This window comes from Pangasianodon hypophthalmus, chromosome 7, assembly GCF_027358585.1.
Source record: "Pangasianodon hypophthalmus isolate fPanHyp1 chromosome 7, fPanHyp1.pri, whole genome shotgun sequence".
Classification (NCBI taxonomy): Eukaryota; Metazoa; Chordata; class Actinopteri; order Siluriformes; family Pangasiidae; genus Pangasianodon; species Pangasianodon hypophthalmus.
In genome coordinates this window covers 4,278,544-4,298,054 of record NC_069716.1, presented here as the reverse complement: position 1 = coordinate 4,298,054, position 19,511 = coordinate 4,278,544, and the positions used below count along the sequence as shown (strand labels likewise).

Sequence of the window (19,511 nt, the reverse complement as noted above, 5' to 3'; positions counted from 1 at the left end):
AACTAATGTGTTGTAGTGCATTCAGAGGTATCGTCAAATATCAACTTGTTTCATAGCACATGCCCTGATTGTAGCAGATCAAATATCCATTTGTTTCCTTATGAATCAAAAATGAATCATATCGTAGCAGATTCAGTTGTATCATCAAATATCGACTCGCCGTGTGAATCAAAAATGAATCATGTAGCAGATTCATTTGTATCATCAAATGCTGAATTGTCATTCAAATTGAATCGTATTGTATCATCAAATATCGATTTGTTTCCTTATGAATCAAAAACGAATGTATTGTAGCAGATTCAGTGGTATTGTCAAATATCGTATCGTAGCAGATTCAGTTGTATCATAAAATTTTGACTAGCCTTATGAATCAAAAACGAATCAAAAACGTGTCAGACTCAGTTGCATCGTCAAATCTCAAATTGTTGATTTATGAATCAAAAATGAATCATATCCTGGCAGACTCAGTTGTATCATTAAATATTGATTTGTTTCCTTATGAATCAAAAATGAATGTATTGTAGCGGATTCAGTGGTATTGTCAAATATCATATCATAGCAGATGCTGTTGTATCTCAAATATCGATTTGTTTCCTTATGAATCAAAAATGAATGTATTGCAGTGGTATTGTCAAATATCGAGTCGTTGCCTTATAAATCGAATCGAATCGTAGCAGATTCAGTTGCATCGTCAAATATCGACTCGCCTTATGATTTGAAATCACATCGCTTCGATGAAAGTCAGTGGTGTCGTTGAATACCAAATCATGTTATTATGAATCGAAACAGATTCAGTGGTACGTCAAATACAGAATCGTTGCCTTACGCGTCGAAATGGTGTCTCATCGTGAGGAAGTCTGAGGTTTACGGCTCTCTCTACGTGATCTCTGTACTTCTCCGAATTTCATTTCAGTTTGAGAAATAATCACTTCAGGAGAAAAGCCTCTGATGTCTGTTCATCAATGCTCTAAATATGTGTTACTACATTCCGACCAGTCGTGTGAATTTATCCTGAAGTCGTCATGCGCGTCTCGGGTGACGTCAGGGATCGCGGTGACGTCACGCGCGGTGTTTGTCTCAGAGGAGCTTCACTTCATTTCACTTCTCTTCAGCAGAGAGAGAGAGAGAGAGAGAGAGAAACCGGGGATTAAAGCAAAAACAAACAAACAAACAAACAAAAACACGGTACCACAGTGTGCAGAAACAGGACTGGATTTATTTAAGCGGAATTCTGCTGCATTTGTGTCGTCGCACGTCCTAAATTTGGGACGAGTGTAAACTTTTAACTACGACAGTCTGATCGTAGTGAGCCGTTAGCAACGCTGCTAGCAGGGCTAACTGTTTATTTACGTAGCCGCGTCGCTGTTAGCGCGGTTTTGCTAATAGCTTTACACGTCAAAGCATTTTAAACTGGAGCAAGAAAAATAAAAAAGGAGCTGGTGGATTAAACCCAATAAGAGGTGAGAACCGGAAGTGTGTGTGTGAGTGTGAATAAGTCATTTATTGCTAAAGAGCTCCATGTTTTCTGCTGAACTGACAGCAGGGCATTAAGTTGTAGCTTAGCCGCTTAGCTGATTAGCATTAGCCGCTGGCCTGCTAATGCTGTTTTTATGCTAGCTGCTTAGTTCGGGTTTCATTCCGTTTCTGCAACCTCTCTTTCTCCTGAATTCCTTACAATTAAAAGAATACACGTGTGTATATATACGTATGTATGCATTTATTATAAATATTAATATATATATTTTGCAAGCTAGCTAGCACGTTTGTACCATTTCACAGCGTTTAATAGGAAAGCTAGCTCGATGTTTGATTGCTAGCAACTTCATACTTCATAAAGCTGTCACGATTCAGCCAACTTTCAGCACAAGCATGCACTTAAGCTCGTAAATGAGCACTTTGTCATGATTTTTTAATTCACATAAACAATAAATTCACATGAAAGCAGGTGATATAACAATAAGAATAATGTTAATGTTAAACAAAAACAAAAAATATAATGAAAAGTCGTCCAGAATCCTGAGCAGAGATTGTGCAAGAAATTATAATAATATTAATAATAATAATATTAATGAATAATAATTTCTTAAAACATTTATAGAGCACTTTTCATACACATGGCATCTTTAGCAGATATCCCCAATGAAAGTAAAACTGTAGAATAAAACTGTTGTGAAAATATAAGCGTAGAAAGATTTAAGAGATTTATACGATTTAAAAAAAAAAAAAAAAGTAATGTTGTGGAATGAACAAGGATAAAATAAATATTAAATAAATATTAAATAATACCAAAAAACAAAGGAATTAAATGAAACACTGTGTCTCATTTATCAAGCTGGATACGAACGGATTTATTCGTAAATAATTTGTACGAACGTTTACACAAGAAATTTTATATACATGAAAATCCTGTAAATTCAGTAAAACGTTCGTATTTTAGCTACTTGTTCTCCTGAGTGTGTGTAAATTTTCTTTTAAAGAAGATTAAATAATATAAACCTCGACCTGATCGACTTCAAATCATAATATTCGCATGGATTACTGCACTTTTATATCTGGAATATACTGAGGAGTTTAAACTGCTTATGTTTATTACGTTTACAGCGTTTAGCAGACGCCCTTATCCAGAGCGACTTACAGAAGAGCTTTGGAGTCTCGATCAAAAACACATCCTCATTCTAGTTCACTCAATTCAGGATCGTTTATATTATTGATGTTAATTAAGGAATATAAAAAAATAAGAAAGCCAACCGACACAAAGCCATAAAATTAGACAAATAAAACGAATCATTCAGTTATGACAAAAGAAATAGCGCCGGATAAACAGAGGACAGAGTCGTAATCCGTAAACAAACACCTCAACTGAAGAAAGTTTTATCACTCACTTATGATTATTATTATTATTATTAATATTAATATTGTATATTATTGTCATAGAAGTGAGTCGAAATAACTTCCACTTCTGTCTTTCAGCTTTTACTCTGATTGCTCATTTCGTTCTCTCAGCTGTCTGTGCACTCGACCTTTTATGGAGTTTTGTGGGCGTCACTATATGCAAATGAGCTGTGTCAGGAACGGGAAAATCAGCGTTTCTGAAACTTTTGAAAATCTGGCATAAAATTTTAGTTCAGTTTCGATTATACAAAACATTTACACACAGCTTTACTGAAAGATTAATAATTGAGGCTCTTTTGTGTAATATTTTTGGAGCAGTCTGTCAGTGAACTCTTTTCCACTGATGGATGGCGTTCGGTCTGAGCTGACTTTGGTACTTTGACCCTTAAATATAATTTTAAAAAATCCACAGATCCTCTGGCGCATACCTCACTGACCCGCGGGGGTCTTTTGTTTTTTATTTTTAAACCATAAACACTATACTTCTTACATAAATCTCAGTCGTGCTAAAATAGTTATTACTATCACAGTTGATTTTAGAGCTGCACGTCGTTATACTTGTTCACAGATTCGCGTGTACTTTGTTCCCCAAAAACCCTGTACGCGAACGTGAATGTGTTTCTCCGACCGGTTTCAGGAAATTGTGGAATCGAGCCAGCATTCGATCCAGGACAAACAAAGGCTGCGTAAACAAGCTGGGCAGGAAATGAAGTCGAAATATGTTTCCCCCCCAACCCACCTCCCCACCTCTCTTCTCATATTTCTCCACCCTTACTTTTTATCCTTTTCACTTCCTCATCATTTTATCAGACGCAAAATCTCAGAGACTGATATGTATACATAAACACACACACACACACACACACACACAAAGAGTTCGGTCACCTGATCTTCACCGTTCGTTTGTCTCTGCGTGGTGTAATTGTGCTTATTTATATTCGGGTGTAATTACGCCACAGAACCGGCAATTAAGTGTTGTGTGAAGAGAGAGGGAGTTTTTTTTTTTTTTTTGCTACGTTTAACATCGTAAATGATTCAGAGTTTAGGGTGAAAACAGCACGAGTGCAGCCCATGTGACCTGACTGAGAGGAAACGGATCTCTTCCTCTTTTTTCTGTGTATTGTGTTCGTGCGAATCTGTGAACACACACACACACAGACACACACATTTTTATTCTGGAGGGAAATGATGTTTTCATGAATGGATCATCATTAGTCTGAAACGTTGTAGATGTTTGAGATAAATTCAAGAAATGCATCGAAGTTGTAGAACTTTGCCACATCACATCTCCAGGGTTTCTGGTTCGATCCGGAGCTTGTGTACCGTCTTTCCCGAGTTCTTCCCGAGTCCGTGCGGGTTTATTCCGTGTTCTCCTGGTTCTCCTGGTTCTCCAGTTTCCTTCAACGTTCCAGAAACATGCAGGTGGATTAGTGACTTGCTGCACTTTCACACCTTTTAATCCGAATTCTGAATCAGAGTGAAATTTATACTTTTGGTTTGTTTGCTGGTTTTGTTTGGTTTGTTTTCTCACTGCATATAACAGTTAAATGAACCAAAGTTCAGTCAGTAAAAATCCTAAAAATCCCCTGAGCACAGAGAACACAGAGACGTGCTCAGTATATTACTAGATTATTATAGAAATTATTAGTTTTAAACATTTTTGTATCGGATCTTTTTGTTCATCCGTCCAAATCTCCAGAACGCATCAGTCGCATTCCTGCAGCACTACAGCTCTGTCCTTTGGCTCGGTTTAGCAGCTCACAGCTACAGAAAAACGTCAACGACAAACCAAATCTCACGGCATGTTTGGTTCACTTCCTGTATTTGGGTCGATTCAGGATCTAATCACTTTCTTGGGAAAAAACAACAATCTCACCTGCACCAAGAAACAGCATCAAAGAGGAAAACACACCAGGGTTCGATTGCATATTGCCCGTAGTTGTGTGCGTGCGTGTGTGTGTGTGCGTGTGTGTGTGCGTGCATGTGTGTGCGTGCATGTGTGTGTGTGCGCGTGTGTGTGCGCGCGTGTGCTTGTGTGTGTGCGTTCGTGTGTATGCGTGCGTGCTCCTGCGTGTGAGTGTGTGCGTGCGTGTGCATGTGCGCGTGTGTGCGCGTGTGCGCGCGCGTGCATACGCTCGTGCGTGTGAGTGTGTGTGCGTGCATGCGTGTGTGTGTGCGCGCGTGTGTGTGCGCGCGTGCGTGTGCATGCGTGCGTATGCGTGTGTGTGTGCGTGCGTGTGTGTGCGTGCGTGCGCGTGCGTGTGTGTGTGTGTGGCTTACTGAAGACGAATGAATGATTTTAACAGGGGAAAAAAATTCCTGAAATCTCTTTTTTGTCATCATTCTGATTTAAGGCATGCTTATCTGTACTTTCAGATCTGATTAAATTTTAATTTCCTGAAACGTGATCCTGTCAGATTTCATCACACGACTTTTTTTTTTTTTAACTTCCCTCTGGTCCTGGAGAAAGATAGACGTGACCTGGCTCCTGTCCTTAACTGTGCCGAAGACTTTCAGGACCGCGCCCGGACATTGCCCTTGCGGGAGAAAACACAATCTGCTGCGGAAATGTCCATGTTTGTATCTAGCTAACTAGGTTACAGTGTTGTTGCTATAGCAACTGTTGTTGATATGCAGTAAAACACGAGTCCTAATAAACAACGGATCTGGTGCTATCCCTTTTTTTTTTTTTTTTATGAAATATATTTATAGTTATAGAAGTGTTTCACAGATAAATATTTTTAACAGATTATGTAACAAACACAAATTATACAACAAATTACACTTATTTGTTTTTGTGTAGGAAGATTAATTTTGAGAACCAGTGTTAGTTGGGTTGAGCGTGAACCCAACTCAGTTTAAAAGTTTTGTGGCCAACATGAAGGGCCCGATGAGTTTTCTGTTTAAAACATGAGTCACAGCTCTGCTTTCTGCCCCACCTAACTCTGTCTTTCTCTTTCTCCCCCATTTTACACACACACACACACACACTAAACACCACAACATTCTGTCTCTCAAGAGTTCCCATTTTACGCCAACACTCAGTGAGTCACGGTGTGGAGTTCATGTTTGTGCAAAAAAAAAAAAAAAGGACGAAACAGTCAAATGAATGAGAACAGTTTAAGTAATGAATTTAGTTTAAAATCGGGTACGAGTGGATTTTCGAAACAGGAATGAACTCGCTGAAACTGATTAACCTGCATTTTAACAAATCTTCGTCGTCCTGTTAGGTTTGCTGGATAAGCAGAGTGGACCTACAGGACTGTGTGGCACAGAGGAATGAGTCATGACCTCTGTGGTGGTAATAGACGGTGGAGGGAACGTTCTGGAGTACGTCACCGGGGACGAGGAGGCGCAGCAGGTACGGAACATGTTCACACTGCACAAAGGCTCTCAGTAGAATCTCGTACATCGTCCTCAAGACGTATAAAATGCTGCAATCGACTAAATCTCAACCTACGACTTTAACCCTACGGTAGGACATCTGTAATTAATTTATTTACACGTCTGCTCAGTGAGAAAACTCTCGCATCTGGACAGCCATAAAATGACCACATGAGGAGCGAGTTGGTTTTTCTACGAATCTGGATGTTTGCGTTACGCTTCGTTCACAACGTGGCGTCCAAGCGGTCAAACTGGAGAAGAGAAAAGATTCTGGCTCTTATTTCAGTTTGGAATGAACGAAGGTTTTATCAATGATTTTAAAACACAATAAAATAATAATCACAACATATCGTTAAAGCATCCGTGTTTCGTTTTAAAATTCAGGAAGTGTTTAATATCTGAGGGAAGGACAATGATGCGTGCGCTGCCAGACTGAATATGGCAAGTAGCAGCAGTCAGACATCTTTTTTCCGACCGTGAGGCGATATCTGCATAGATAATCACAGACTTGTGTATCCGGACGGGACTAAAATCATCAGACGAGTGCAGAGTTTGGTGAAAAATGAGTAGGCCTGTAATTTTCTCAAAGGGGGACGGAGAAAACCACCAATCAGGATGGAAATAAAATCACAGAGGAGCACCTGCAAAATAGGAAATGACTCCAGGATCCAGTGTAAATTTAATCCTGTCCAGATAGTGCTTAGGAGAAGGAGGATGGTCTCCTCCTCGTCCCCGAGTTCAGCGAGTTACGCCAAGTCAAAATGGCCGCTCACAGCATGAGCAGTAAACACAGTAGCACTTCTCAGCTTTCTTAGCTCTCTGCCCTTTAGACAATCAAATTTTCCGTTTTTGATCATTAGCTCCTGAGCTGGAGTAGATCTTTTAAGCCTCCAGGAGCGTACTACGCCATTTTAGTAGCGTCGCTATAACTAAGGATGCAAAAAAATCGTATTAACATCATATTTTTCTATTTGATTCACTTGAATCTGCAGTATTTGCACTTGGGCAACGATTGCATAAACCAGAACAACGCGATTCCTCCTTATTCTGTGATAAGTGAGTAGAAACGTGCCACATGACCACACACACGGAGTGAGTGAGTGAGTGAGTCGTGGTTGTGTTTGCCAACTCGGCAGTTGCTATCAGGACACGAACAGAAACGTTGCCACGACTAATTATTTAACCAGCGGTTAATATTGCTGGGTATCTTTTATCTTTAGGAGGACATGTGGTAAGCCTGGCACCTGAATATGATTAAATACGGAATAAAACTCTGGGACATGCTGTTATCGGAAAACAATCAATGACAAGGTAGCGTGATGTGGCCTTGGTTAATTATTTTCCAATGCCAGCACATCTCAAAGTGTTTTTTTTTTTTTTTTTTTCCTTCTTATTCCACATCAATTTCCCAACGCTAACAGTTTTGTATTTATTAATAAATGACACATTTTTTTATCCATTTATAATTACGCTTAATGTTGCGAATGTCTGCAAAACAAGTTCCTTCCTTTTATCACGTTAGTTTTAGCAATTATAGAAACGTTCATTCCCTCACCAAACACTTTTTTTTTTCTCTCTCGCTTGAGTAATACAAAAATTCAGCTTTTCCTGTTACCGAGAAAGTGCAGAGTCATTAGTCCTGTGGCGAAAAACTTTACAAAATAAGTTACAGCTTCACTTCTGACTGTTACAAAGCTCTGACACTGGAGACTCCTTCCACAAAATGTTAAATAAACGTCTCCTTACAGAAAACATCACCATTTCAATGGGTATATGTTTCTTTTGTATTTGTTTAGGCTTAGATTATGTGCAACATTCGTCATACAAGTCCTCCTGAATTATCCGTTACTATAGAAACGAGCTCATTGATATAACTGAGATACGCTCTGCTACAGTAAAGTCAGAATTGAATATGTACACACATTGTTGCTGGTCACAGAATTGTGAGTGAGAATCTGATGTCAGTTCTTGCGTGTCTGCGTTTTTCTGTGTCGTTAGGAGGTGTGTTGTGATGACACGGTGATCCACGAGGACGAAGCCGAGTGTCCGGCGGTGATCGTGGAGCAGGTGAACAGCGCAGAAGTGGAGCAGTGCTACGCCGCTCAGGTGCTCGTCTGCGACGACGAGAACACCTACCTGATGCAGGACGTGGTGGAGGAGCAGGTGGTGGAGACGGAGGTGCAAGACGCAGGCGTAGGTAAGCGGTTTCGGATACGCATCATGAGACTCGCTAACACGCGTCACGATCGTCCGCGTGTGGTGTAGACCTGATCAGGATAGTCCTGAGATCAGCACGGGTGAATCTGTAGCATGGATTGTAGATAGATTTTTGGCTGGAGGACAGAGTAGATCTGTTGCTATAACAACAAGGAGCGTCTAAGTCCAGTGAGTGTGTTCAGAAACCTCATCCACGTGTGATTAACGAACAGACGGCAAGAAGACGGGTTTGTGACTGTAGCAGAGTTTCTGAATATTTCACATTTGCCTAAAATTTAGGAGCGAACTTGCTTTCGTTGTTAAAAATAACACAAAATGCACATATTATCTAATCAGTATCATTCCTTTAGTCATCTTCTGATGTTACGAAGCCACTATCTGGGAATAACTGAACAAAGAACTTTTATTTATTTATTTATTTTCACCAACTGAATGTCTGGCAAACTCCCTATCAAACCCTGAGTGAGGTCAACTCATGTCCCACATCCGCCTCAGAATATTAGTTTCATGTCCATCCCATGAGCCATTCTTAAAAATAAAAAATATTTTTAAAAATCTGGAACATTAACTGTTTTCTTACAGGACGATTTTATTACACAAGGAGCACATAGTCACTGAAAGATTGTAAAAAAAAAAAAAAAGAGCCAGTCTGTGTTATTCCACTATGTGGAAAATAAAGCAATAAACTTAATTTCATTATCAAGTAGAACATGTGCCTCCTCTGAGACACATGATGCCAACCGCATCTTTCCGAACCTCTGCTCATGCTGCATCACAGAGCAACGTAACACAGATGGAGGAAATCGCTATCCACCCTCTTCTGCATACATCAGCTCACAGACACTCATGATTGGCTAGCGTTGCTGTGATTGACAGGGGAGACAGAGTAAGCCCCTCCCACCGGTCAGTTTGGATTCCCGGTCAGGGTTGAGTGTGTGTTGCATCGTCGGGATTCGAAATCATGATGGGTCGGACGCTGCTCTGTAGCGCCACTCATGAGTATGGAGTTAGAATCACGCCGTTAGAAATTTCAATTTAAATACAAACATATGAATGTTTTTATTTTGAAATTGTATTATACTGTATTATACCATCTGAAGTTGAATTTTGAACTCAAATCTAAAATTTTGAAACTGGATTTCATGCTGAAGAGTGCGTGACTGAACGTTTGAATAGATTATACGCGTACTTCATTTTGAATTTCAAACGTTCAGCTCCAGAGTTTAGATTTCGCTGTTCTGCAAAACGTGAAATGCAGTTTCAGTTCAAACAGTTTCAGGTGTTTCAGCATGACACCAATTAAAAATAATAACATTTAAAATTCATTTAGTATTTAAATTCAAATTTCTAAACATTAACATTCACGTTTCCACACGATATGATTTGGATTCATAAGGCAAATTGATATTTGATAATACCTAAGTACTCTACTATACGATCGATATGTGATATGTGATGATCGATAATGACATAGAGAAGGACTATTTTACATATCAGAGTTATCACATTATTTACACATCACTTTAAAAACAGGAACATAAAAGCGTCTGGAGAGCGTGAGTTTGAATGTCCGTGCTCTCTGGGTGGGAGGGGCTTCCTGTCTCTCCCCTGTCAATCACAGCGACACTAGCCAACTGTCTGTGAGCTCATGAAAGTATGCGGAAGAGGGCAGACAGCACTTTCCACTGAGTGTTTGAAAAGATGTAGCTGGTTGTCTTCCTCCGAGACACGACACGCCTTCGGCCTCCCGGATTGGTCGACCTGGCAGGTGGGCGGGATTTGGCCAGGAATAAATTAAGGAAAAACGTGGGGGGGGGGGGGGGGGGGGGGGATTTATAATTTTTTTTAATGTCCGATTTATGATTGCTGCCTCAATTCATTTCAATCGATGGCTTTCAAATCAATGCATCGATCCAAATCGACCGATCTTTACACCCCTTAATTCTGACAATAATTCTATAATATATGTTTTATACAGATAAATGACACATTTAAGAGATGTGGATCTGTTATTATCCACTAAACCGTTTTTTTACTCACTTGTTGATCTAAGAGTTATCTGGCGTGTTTGGTTATTTATTTATTTATTTTTTTTTACTGGTTGTAATTCATTGATGGCTAAAGAGAGACCTCTGCTGGTGCTTTCACAGACATTCAGAAAACTAAAACTTGTTACTTCCTTTGTGAAGTGAGATGGAAAAGTCAAAGGAAATTAAAAAGAGAAAAGTTCGCTTATGGTTGTTATTATAATTATTAGAGATTGTTGTGTGTGGTTGAAGTGTTCTTTTTTTTATTATTAAAGATCAGAGATTAGAGAAAAGCGACGCTCGTGTGTGTGTGTATAATATATAGTCCTGCACCGGAAGTATGGCGTCGCGCCTGTGGTGTTTCCTCTGGCCGGCGGAGGGATACACAGCGATCCGCGGCGTGAAAGGGTGCCGTAGTGCGGAAAGTAGTTCCTGCTCGCGTTCCGCGGCTCTACTCGCAGACAGGGGGGGAATATGGCGGCTCAAATTCACGAGGAACCCGAAAACCAGTTGGACTTACTTCTCAAAGCGGGTAAAGGATACCGAGTTGAGCGATCAAGCTGTCGGTGTTAGAGAGCGTCGCTGCTGCACGAGTGTGTGAGCGCGTTTCTGTGCGGGTCTGCGCGCGGATGCGTCCCTTTCGGAAGTGCAGGATGCAGCGGTGCTTGCTTTTTTAATCAGGAAGTGCATCAGTGCAAAGAAAAGAAAAGCAAAGAAAAGAAAAGAAGAGCTGTTCATATCTCAGGCTGATCTGTAGATACGCGCGCGCGTGTGTATATGTGTGTGTGTAGATTATATACAACAGTGCTGAGTGTGTGTGTGTTGTAATGTTTTCTTGCTCTCTCTCTCTCTCTCTCTCTCTCTCTCTCTGTGTGTGTGTGTGTGTGTGTGTGTGTGTGTGTGTGTGTGGGGTATTCTCCTGTAACGGGACAGATGTGAGTTGTAGTAGGAAAGCAGGAAGTTCAGATGGATGTTGTGTTTTTGTTTATTTTTTTCCCTCCTCTCTCGAGTTAACTGCGCTCTCTGACTCCTAACTTTAATCTAAATCTTATCCTCTTCTGGTTTTGTACAAATTCATGTCGCTTTATTGAGCTTGTGTGTGTGTGTGTGTGTGTTTTGTGAACATTACGAGTGTTTTATTCTTAATCGCTGATCATTAAAACAGCGCTAGTCGTTGTCTTTAGTTGTATTGTGATATTTATTCAATCATATTTAACGCCGTTTATTGTATCATGAAGAAGTAGTTAGACTATTCCTCCTTTTTTTTGATGTTGATGGCGGAAGTGTTTTGGAGTTAGTGGGTGTGTTTATCTGAAGACTGACGCACAGTTTTTTCAAAAATTCTCGCCCAGCCAATCAGAAAGCCGGAATGCAGATATTGTGGCATCAGCCAGCCAATCAGAGCGAGGGGCGGGTCCTGATGGGCCGTGACGTTAGCTCGTGTCCAGAGAGAGAGAGAGAGAGAGAAAGAGAGAGAGATTGTAAACACGGAAGTTTGTCTTTTGTTTATCTCCGACGGAAGTTCGAGCCTCGTAAAGGTTTTAATTTAACACCAAATCACTTCTGAGTCAGCAGGAAAAGGAACAAAAATATTACAGTGTTGTCTTCATGCTGGAAAAGCATGGTTTAAGTTTGTGTTTGTTTGACTCCTTTTCATTAAAAAAATAATAATAATTTAAGATCATTTGACAGCATGCATATGCAGTATACATATACTTATATAAATATAAATATGTATATATATAGTGTGTGTGTGTGTGTGTGCACGTATAAGTTTGTGTGTTTGTGAGATATTTTAACTGTTTAATGCATTCATTATTTATACACATATCCAGATTGTTTTGTATTTTTTGTTTGTTTGTTTATTAATTTATTTTTACTTATAATTGTATACGGCTATGCTTGAATTTTGATTCTGTATGAATATTACTTACATTAAAAAGTAAATAGATTGTCAGAGTTTAACAAAAGGGCTAAAACAGTGTGCCTAAAACAGTTGTTGTTATTATTATTATTATTATTATTATATAATAATAATAATAATAATGATGATGATGATAATAATAAATTAAATATTTGAACGTCCAAAATGTTTAATGTTCAGGTCTGAAATATGTAAGTTTGAAGACAAAAAATTTAGACCATATTTAGAAAATTATTTTAGGACTGTTTAAAAAAAAAATCATCTTCCCAAAAACAACACTAGTTTAAAAACAAATAGAATCAAAAAATCTAACTGAATTAATTTAATTAGGTATTTATTTTTGAGCATGACACACAGTGTAGAGAGTTTGTACAGAGGTTTACGTTAATTTAAAAGAAGAGCCGGAAATCGACAGTCTGAAAGTGTGGACTCTATGCAAGAAAAAGTTAAAACAAACAAAACTAAACATGCGGTATTACTGTTATGTTTTGTGTGGGTTATTTTGTTGTTGTTGTTGTTGTTGTTTATGCCAGGAAGTAGATTCATTCCTGGAAATGTGGTTCGCTCTCCTGTACACTCTCTACAAGCTGAGACGGTTTACTTATTTATTTTATTTACCAGCAGTATTTGTTAATTATTTAAAGGTGCAATAGACCATAGTCTTTATTTCCTACTACTACTTTAGCTAACCTGAACAAAAATAATATGGCCTCAGTGCAAGTGCAGCTGAGAGAAACCCGTTTGGAAACTTGCCCTCCTGCTCCGTAGTGCTCGATTGTGTGTGTTTTTGGACGGGCTGCATGTCGGTCGCTTTATCGACTCGTCATCTCAGTGTGAAATCGTGAAGCGCGGCCCGAGTTATTCTCCTGCGAGCCAAAAAAAATCACTCGAAAAAACTTTGGAACGTAGTTAGTCCAGAATAAACGCTTGCCCAATGTTGACAAATCTCAACTTTAAATGAAAGGTTTAGAAAACAATTAGATAAGTTTATGTTACATTATTAAATTTTTTACACTTTTGTTTACGAGTCGCTTCCTATTTAGAGTGAAGAGGATGAAGTAAGAATAATAATAAGATATGATCTGAGGTTTACGGCTGCTTCCTTTCTTTTCCAGTGGAAGTATCAGTTCATGACAAAACCATCGAGGCGGCTGAGGCTCTGCTGCACATGGACTCTCCAGCCAGTCTTCATGGTGACCACAGCCCAGGTACACACACTCACACGCGCACACACACACACACACACACACACACACACACACACACACTCTCTCTCTCCCACACATGCGCAACAGTGCGTAACTCAGGAGCTCAGTGTTCTCAGGGTTAAACCGAGTTCAGATGTGCAGCTTGCTTGCGTGGAGCTTCAGTAAGGACACAGCGAACGTTCCTGATGTTCTTGTTGCTTCAGGAGGACGTATAGATTCCCGCAGAGCAGCGACAGGAAGTACAGCGATGAAATCACACTGGGTCTGTTCTCAGAGTATTTACCTTAAAGCTTATGTGATGTTTTTACCTGATATAGGTGTGATTTTGCAACAAAGAGGGAAATAAAGGTAAAAGCGTGTTGTGTGTTAGACATCGCAGTGCACTTCTGTCTCAAAAAATGGATATTAGATCAGATTTGTTTTATATACATAATGTATTACTATTAATAACATTCTGTAGTGTTTCATATATACACAATATATTCCTATTAAAGTATTTAAATCTTTATCTATCTGTCTATTTGTCTGTCAAGCTCATTGGACAGCTGTGATATTTAAATAAACATCTAAAACCAGTGAAATTGTTTTAACCCTTACTGGAGCTGTCCCCTTTTGTTTTTTTTGTTTTTGTTTTTTTTGTTTGTTTTTTTTTTTTTTTTTTTTTTTGTTTATGTGGAAAGAGAGAAAAGTGGCCATCGTAAAGAGAATTTTTTCCCCCATTTTTTTCCATTATGCCTCAGTCCAGTCCATTCCATCATGCTGTCACATTTTCTTGTTCTTTTTGTCCATCTCTCTTACTCTCTCTTGCTCTCCCTCGCTCTCTATTTCTCTATGAATAATACATTCTTCAGTAGAAAATACACATAATATATACATGTTAAAGTGTCTATCTACTTCATGGGATGGTTGTCATATTATAATAATATATAAACGAATAAAACCATATAAATTATATTGAACCCATACTGGAGCTGTCCATTTTGTTGATGTCTTGTTTGTCCTTGTGTGTGTGTGTGTGTGTGTGTGTGTGTGTGTGTGTGTGTGTGTGTAGAGGAGTTCCTGTCTGAGATGGAGGTGGAAGTGAGCACCGAGGACATGGGGCAAGTTGTGGAAGATTCTCACAGCACGCTGCAGCAAACGGATCTGCAGAAAAAGAAAAGAGGTAGCACAATGAGACCGATCACACACACACACACACACACACACACACGCAGATAGATCTGAGAAAATCTGGAGAAAAAAAAAAATCTGGATTATTTATGAATGTTCATCACTTGTTGCTCTCGCTGTAACTCCAGCGCTGTATGTTGCTAATATCAGAGGGTTTTGTTTTTGTGTAGGACGGAAATCCAAACTGCCGCGGGCTTGCTGCGATGGCTCCCTGGATCTTATTTATAAGCGGAAATCCAGAGAGAGCAAGGGTAAGAATTTGTCTGGCTTTTTATATTATAAAATAAATTATTTACAGGAGAAACAGAAGATGTGAAACAACTGTCACCGTACTTTCACACTAGTAAGCGATAAGGTGCTTAATTACCAGCTTCATTGGCAGATTAAGCAAAACAAGCATAATAAAGCATTAAAAAAAAAAAGAAATAAAGCGTTTTATTGCCACAAGTCTGATATTTTCTTTTAAAAGTCATTGGGATCAGACTGTGTACACAGTGTCACAAAAGTCATTCAGGACTCACACATGTGTGAAAAGACACCATTTTGTCAGTCATGTAGGACTCCTCTGTTGTTGAAGCACATTTTATTGAACTGCTTTTAATGTAATCAGACAACGCTGTTATTCAGTAAGGTCTTTAAAGGAGATATTTGATAAAATATCAGAAAGAATAAAAAAAAATCTTTTTATCCCAAATTAATTAGAAACCATTTAGATTTTTAACTCGGTCAGTATGGAATATTTTAGACGTGTAAATTTCTATACACGTTTAATAAGAGGTCGGATATGACGGGTTAAGATAAAACTACGTGCGTGGGAACTAACTGCGTTTAGGAACTATAGTTGTGAGTTGGGAACTGAAGAAATGTCAGATCATATGCACCATAGGATTGGATTTGTCGCTGTATCACGTCATACCTAATTTGCATAGAATTAAAAAAAAAAAAAAAACCTCAGTCCACACGTTGCTCGCTGCACCTCCGCGTCGTGCACGTACATAGAAAATGGCCGCCTGATGCTTTGCTGCTTACAAAAATAACTTTAGACAAAAGATTTTACCATCCAAGCAGTGGAGCTGGTTAGTGTCTGTAGTGCTGATAATCCTAATAACTCACTCACTGCTTACATTTTCCTCAAGGTGGCACTGTTAACACTGATTTTAGCGTCGCGTGCAGATCTGTGCACGTGTTTAGGAGTGATATAACCTAACTGTGATGGTGTGTGTGTGTGTGTTTAATGTTTGTGTGTGATCTGTGTTCTACAGGTACCACCACGTACCTGTGGGAGTTTCTGCTGGATCTCCTTCAGGATAAAGAAACCTGCCCTAAATACATTAAATGGACGGAGAAGGAGAAGGGCATCTTTAAGCTGGTAGACTCCAAAGCCGTGTCCAAGCTGTGGGGCAAACATAAGAACAAACCGGACATGAACTACGAGACTATGGGAAGAGCGCTCAGGCAAGAGCCCAGAAATGCTTCAGAATATGCTTCTCAGCGAGTCTGTGTGTTGCTAATGAAGTGTGTGTGTGTGTGTGTGTGCGCGCAGGTATTACTATCAGCGAGGAATTCTCTCCAAGGTGGAAGGCCAGAGACTGGTGTACCAGTTCAAAGAGATGCCCAAGGACATCGTGTTCATCGACGACGATATGGAGGACGGAATGGATAAGAGCAAAGCGCAGAGTCCCACAGCAGCCGACTGCATCACGCCCAGGCGGAGGAAGGAGAGGCTCTCTCCTGTCTCATCCTCAGCGCCCGTCATCAGCATCGCCTCAGGACCTGAAGGACTCGTGTCTGTGCAACAGACTCCGGTTACCACGACAACGGGCCCCAGGTAACACAGGAGGCGGGTGACGTGGCTGAGGCGGAAGCACCTTAACACCATTTTCAGATAAACTTTTAATCCTTCCGAGTTTCTTAGCTTTCTTAGCTTACATCTCTCCCTCTTTCTGCTGCTTTCTTTTTCTTTCTCTCTGTCTCTTTCCATCTACCTCTCCCTCCCTCCCTGCCTCTCTCTTGCTCACTGGCTCCTTTTCTCTCTGAATCTCTCTCTCTCGCTCTCTCTCTCTCTCTCTCCACCCACTGCCTCTTTCTCTCTGAATCTCTCTCTCTCTCTCTTTCTCCACCCACTGCCTCTTTCTCTCTGAATCTCTCTCTCTCTCTCTCTCTCTCTCTCTCTCTCTCTCTCCACCCCCCGCCTCTTCCTCTCTGAATGACACATGTTCCTAATGAGTCACTCTCTCATACACACTGCTTCTTTTCTCTCTGTCTCTCTCTTTCTCTCCAATTCTCTCTCTCTCTCTCTCTCTCTCTCTCTCTCTCTCTCTCTCTCTGCATCTCTCATGGCCTTTTTTTTCTGCCTCTCTCTTGGTGACTGCTTCTTTTCTCTGTTTTTTTCTTTTCTGTCTCTCTCATTCCTCTCTGTCTCTCTCCAATTGCCTTTCTCTCTCTCGTTCTTTCTTTTCCCTCTCGTTCTTTCTCTGTGTGTCTGCCTCTCTTTCTCTCTGCTTCTTTTTCTCCCTCTTTTTCTCTGAATGCTTTCTCTCTGTTTTCTCTCTATTTATTTCCCCTCTCTCACCCTCTCGGTTTCTTTCCACCTGCCTCTTTCCTGCTCTCTTTCTCTGTCTCTCTTTGATTGACTTGCTCTCTTTCACTCAATAACTTTTTCTCTGATTTCCTTTCTTTCTCTTTCTCTTATTGTCTGTCTCACTCTATTATTTCCTCACTTTCCTTCACTTTCTCTCATTTGTTTTCATCTCTCACACTCTCTCTCTCTCTCTCTCTCTCTCTCTCTCAGGACAGTGAGGCTGGCCATGCAGGTGCCTGTTGTCATGACAACGCCCCAGGGTCAAAAGGTCTCCACAGTGACCCTAAACTCTCCTACGAGCTCTTCTCCGGTCCTGACGGCGGGCAGCGTACTCGGTGGGGGGAACAGCACGGGTAAAGTGGTGCTGCAGGCCGTGCCCACGCTGGTGCCCACGCAGGGGCAGAACGGCGAGCGGATCACGCTGCAGCTCATCACGCTCCCCACCACCACCCCGACCAAAGCGGGCACGCCCATCACGCTGCGCACGCTCGCGCCGCTCACAGGGGCCCAGGTGCTGCAGCTCACCGTGCCTTCCTCCACCAACACCCCCACCACTGTCACAGTGCCAGCGGAGACTACGCTGAACACACAGGACGTCAGGATCATCAAGGTGGACCCTCTGGAGCAAAGCGCACACGCAGACCAGGCCACCACGCAAAGCTGAGACGCTGTTCACACAAACACACCAACCGCAGCGCTTGTGTCAAATCAAGATGCGAACCACGTCGATTGCTTTAATAATAGCGACTGTGCTCATGAGGACTTCAGCAATGAAAGCAGCACTACAGCTAAATCCCCCACGTTCACGTTCACGTTCATGTTCACGTCCCAACACTATGACTGACTTCTGAAACCAGTCTCCAGCCTGCTTAGAAACGAAGCAGTCGAGACGATGCTAGACGTTTGTTTTCTGATCTGTTGATCGTCGAGACAGACCGCCGGAGTCGTGAGGTTATGGAACTGAGTCGTAACCGGTGCTAAAGACCTGAGAGACTGAGACGCTTTGGACAGACAAGTGAGGGGAAAGAAAAGCTTCCACCAGCATCAACGGGCGTGGAAAGGACGCTGTAAATAACCGAACTCAATACTCGTAGTGAACAAAATGTAAAGCAGCTTCTGACCTTTTTTGTTTGTTTTCCTTAAAGCTAAACTTTTTCCCCCCCCACAGTGTAAATATGAAATATAAATTTTTTGATATTTTGTATCAGGCAGTGTTTTTTTTACAATCTAAAAAGCATCTTAAAACTTTGTAGACCTTAATCATTTCACCTTCTATATATACATACATATATATATATATATATTTTTTTTTTCTTTTTTTTTGCATTTATATTCATCATACCTGTTATCCACATTTCATTGTCTCATTTACGATTGTGTACAAAAAAAGGGAGAGAAAAGGTGCGTGTGTGTGTCTCTTTGGACTGAACTTTATTGAATGTTCAATATTTGAAGCATATATTTTGTTGTACTCCTATCCAAGCTTGTATCCAAGTAGATTTAAATATACAGGAAATAATTATGCAAACGTGCTTCTCTTGGCGTTTTGCTTATTCTCGGGGTCTGACGTGTCACGAAAATGTCACTTTTTACTTCTTATCTCATTAATAGCAATTCAAAGGTCCATTTAACGAATGAGTCATTTTAATTGAAAGAACCCTAAGTGTTGTCTCTATGTTAAAGATAAATGACCATGTATGCATTTGTATTCTTCTTAAAGCTTTATACACGAAGTCACTGGCTTTCTCTGCACTTCAAGATTTTGTGTGGTAAAGCCTTAGCAATGGAGTTTGTTCTCATCTTGTGCTTTAATCTACTAGTTCTTACACCACTTTCATTTTCAAGTTTTATTGTTCATGCGTGTATGCTAGGAAATCATCTGCATGGACCTGCATGGAGTTGATAGACAGGAACAGAATTACATACCGGTCACGCTATTTAGCACTTGGTGCATCTGGGGACTCTGGCTAGAAGTCAAAAGGTCTCATGTTTCCACCATTTTGTCACTCAAGGACACCCAGCTCAGATTTCTTTCTTTATTTTGACTGTATTTAACTCACAAGGTTCAGTAGGTAAACCCAAAGAACCAAAACTGACACTGACACTGA

At 40.4% G+C, this 19,511-nt stretch overlaps 1 protein-coding gene across 3 annotated transcripts; it reads left to right on the top strand.

Annotated features, from left to right (window-relative positions):
- Positions 1–1,089: 1,089 nt before the first annotated feature.
- elf2a (E74-like factor 2a (ets domain transcription factor)) lies at positions 1,090–18,931 on the top strand. 3 transcript variants are annotated; one of them, XM_026940451.3, is made up of 9 exons: positions 1,090–1,460; positions 6,123–6,253; positions 8,275–8,473; positions 13,560–13,652; positions 14,704–14,814; positions 14,993–15,073; positions 16,085–16,277; positions 16,366–16,650; positions 17,614–18,931. In XM_026940451.3, exons 2-9 carry the CDS (start codon positions 6,179–6,181, stop codon positions 18,065–18,067), a joined length of 1,491 nt encoding a protein of 496 aa, XP_026796252.3. In that variant the 5' UTR covers positions 1,090–1,460; positions 6,123–6,178; the 3' UTR covers positions 18,068–18,931. The 3 variants fall into 3 exon arrangements, with proteins under 3 accessions (XP_026796252.3, XP_053091385.1, XP_026796253.3); XM_053235410.1 differs by lacking the exon at positions 1,090–1,460 and adding an exon at positions 5,363–5,468; XM_026940452.3 differs by lacking the exons at positions 1,090–1,460; positions 6,123–6,253; positions 8,275–8,473 and adding an exon at positions 10,837–11,052.
- Positions 18,932–19,511: the final 580 nt, after the last annotated feature.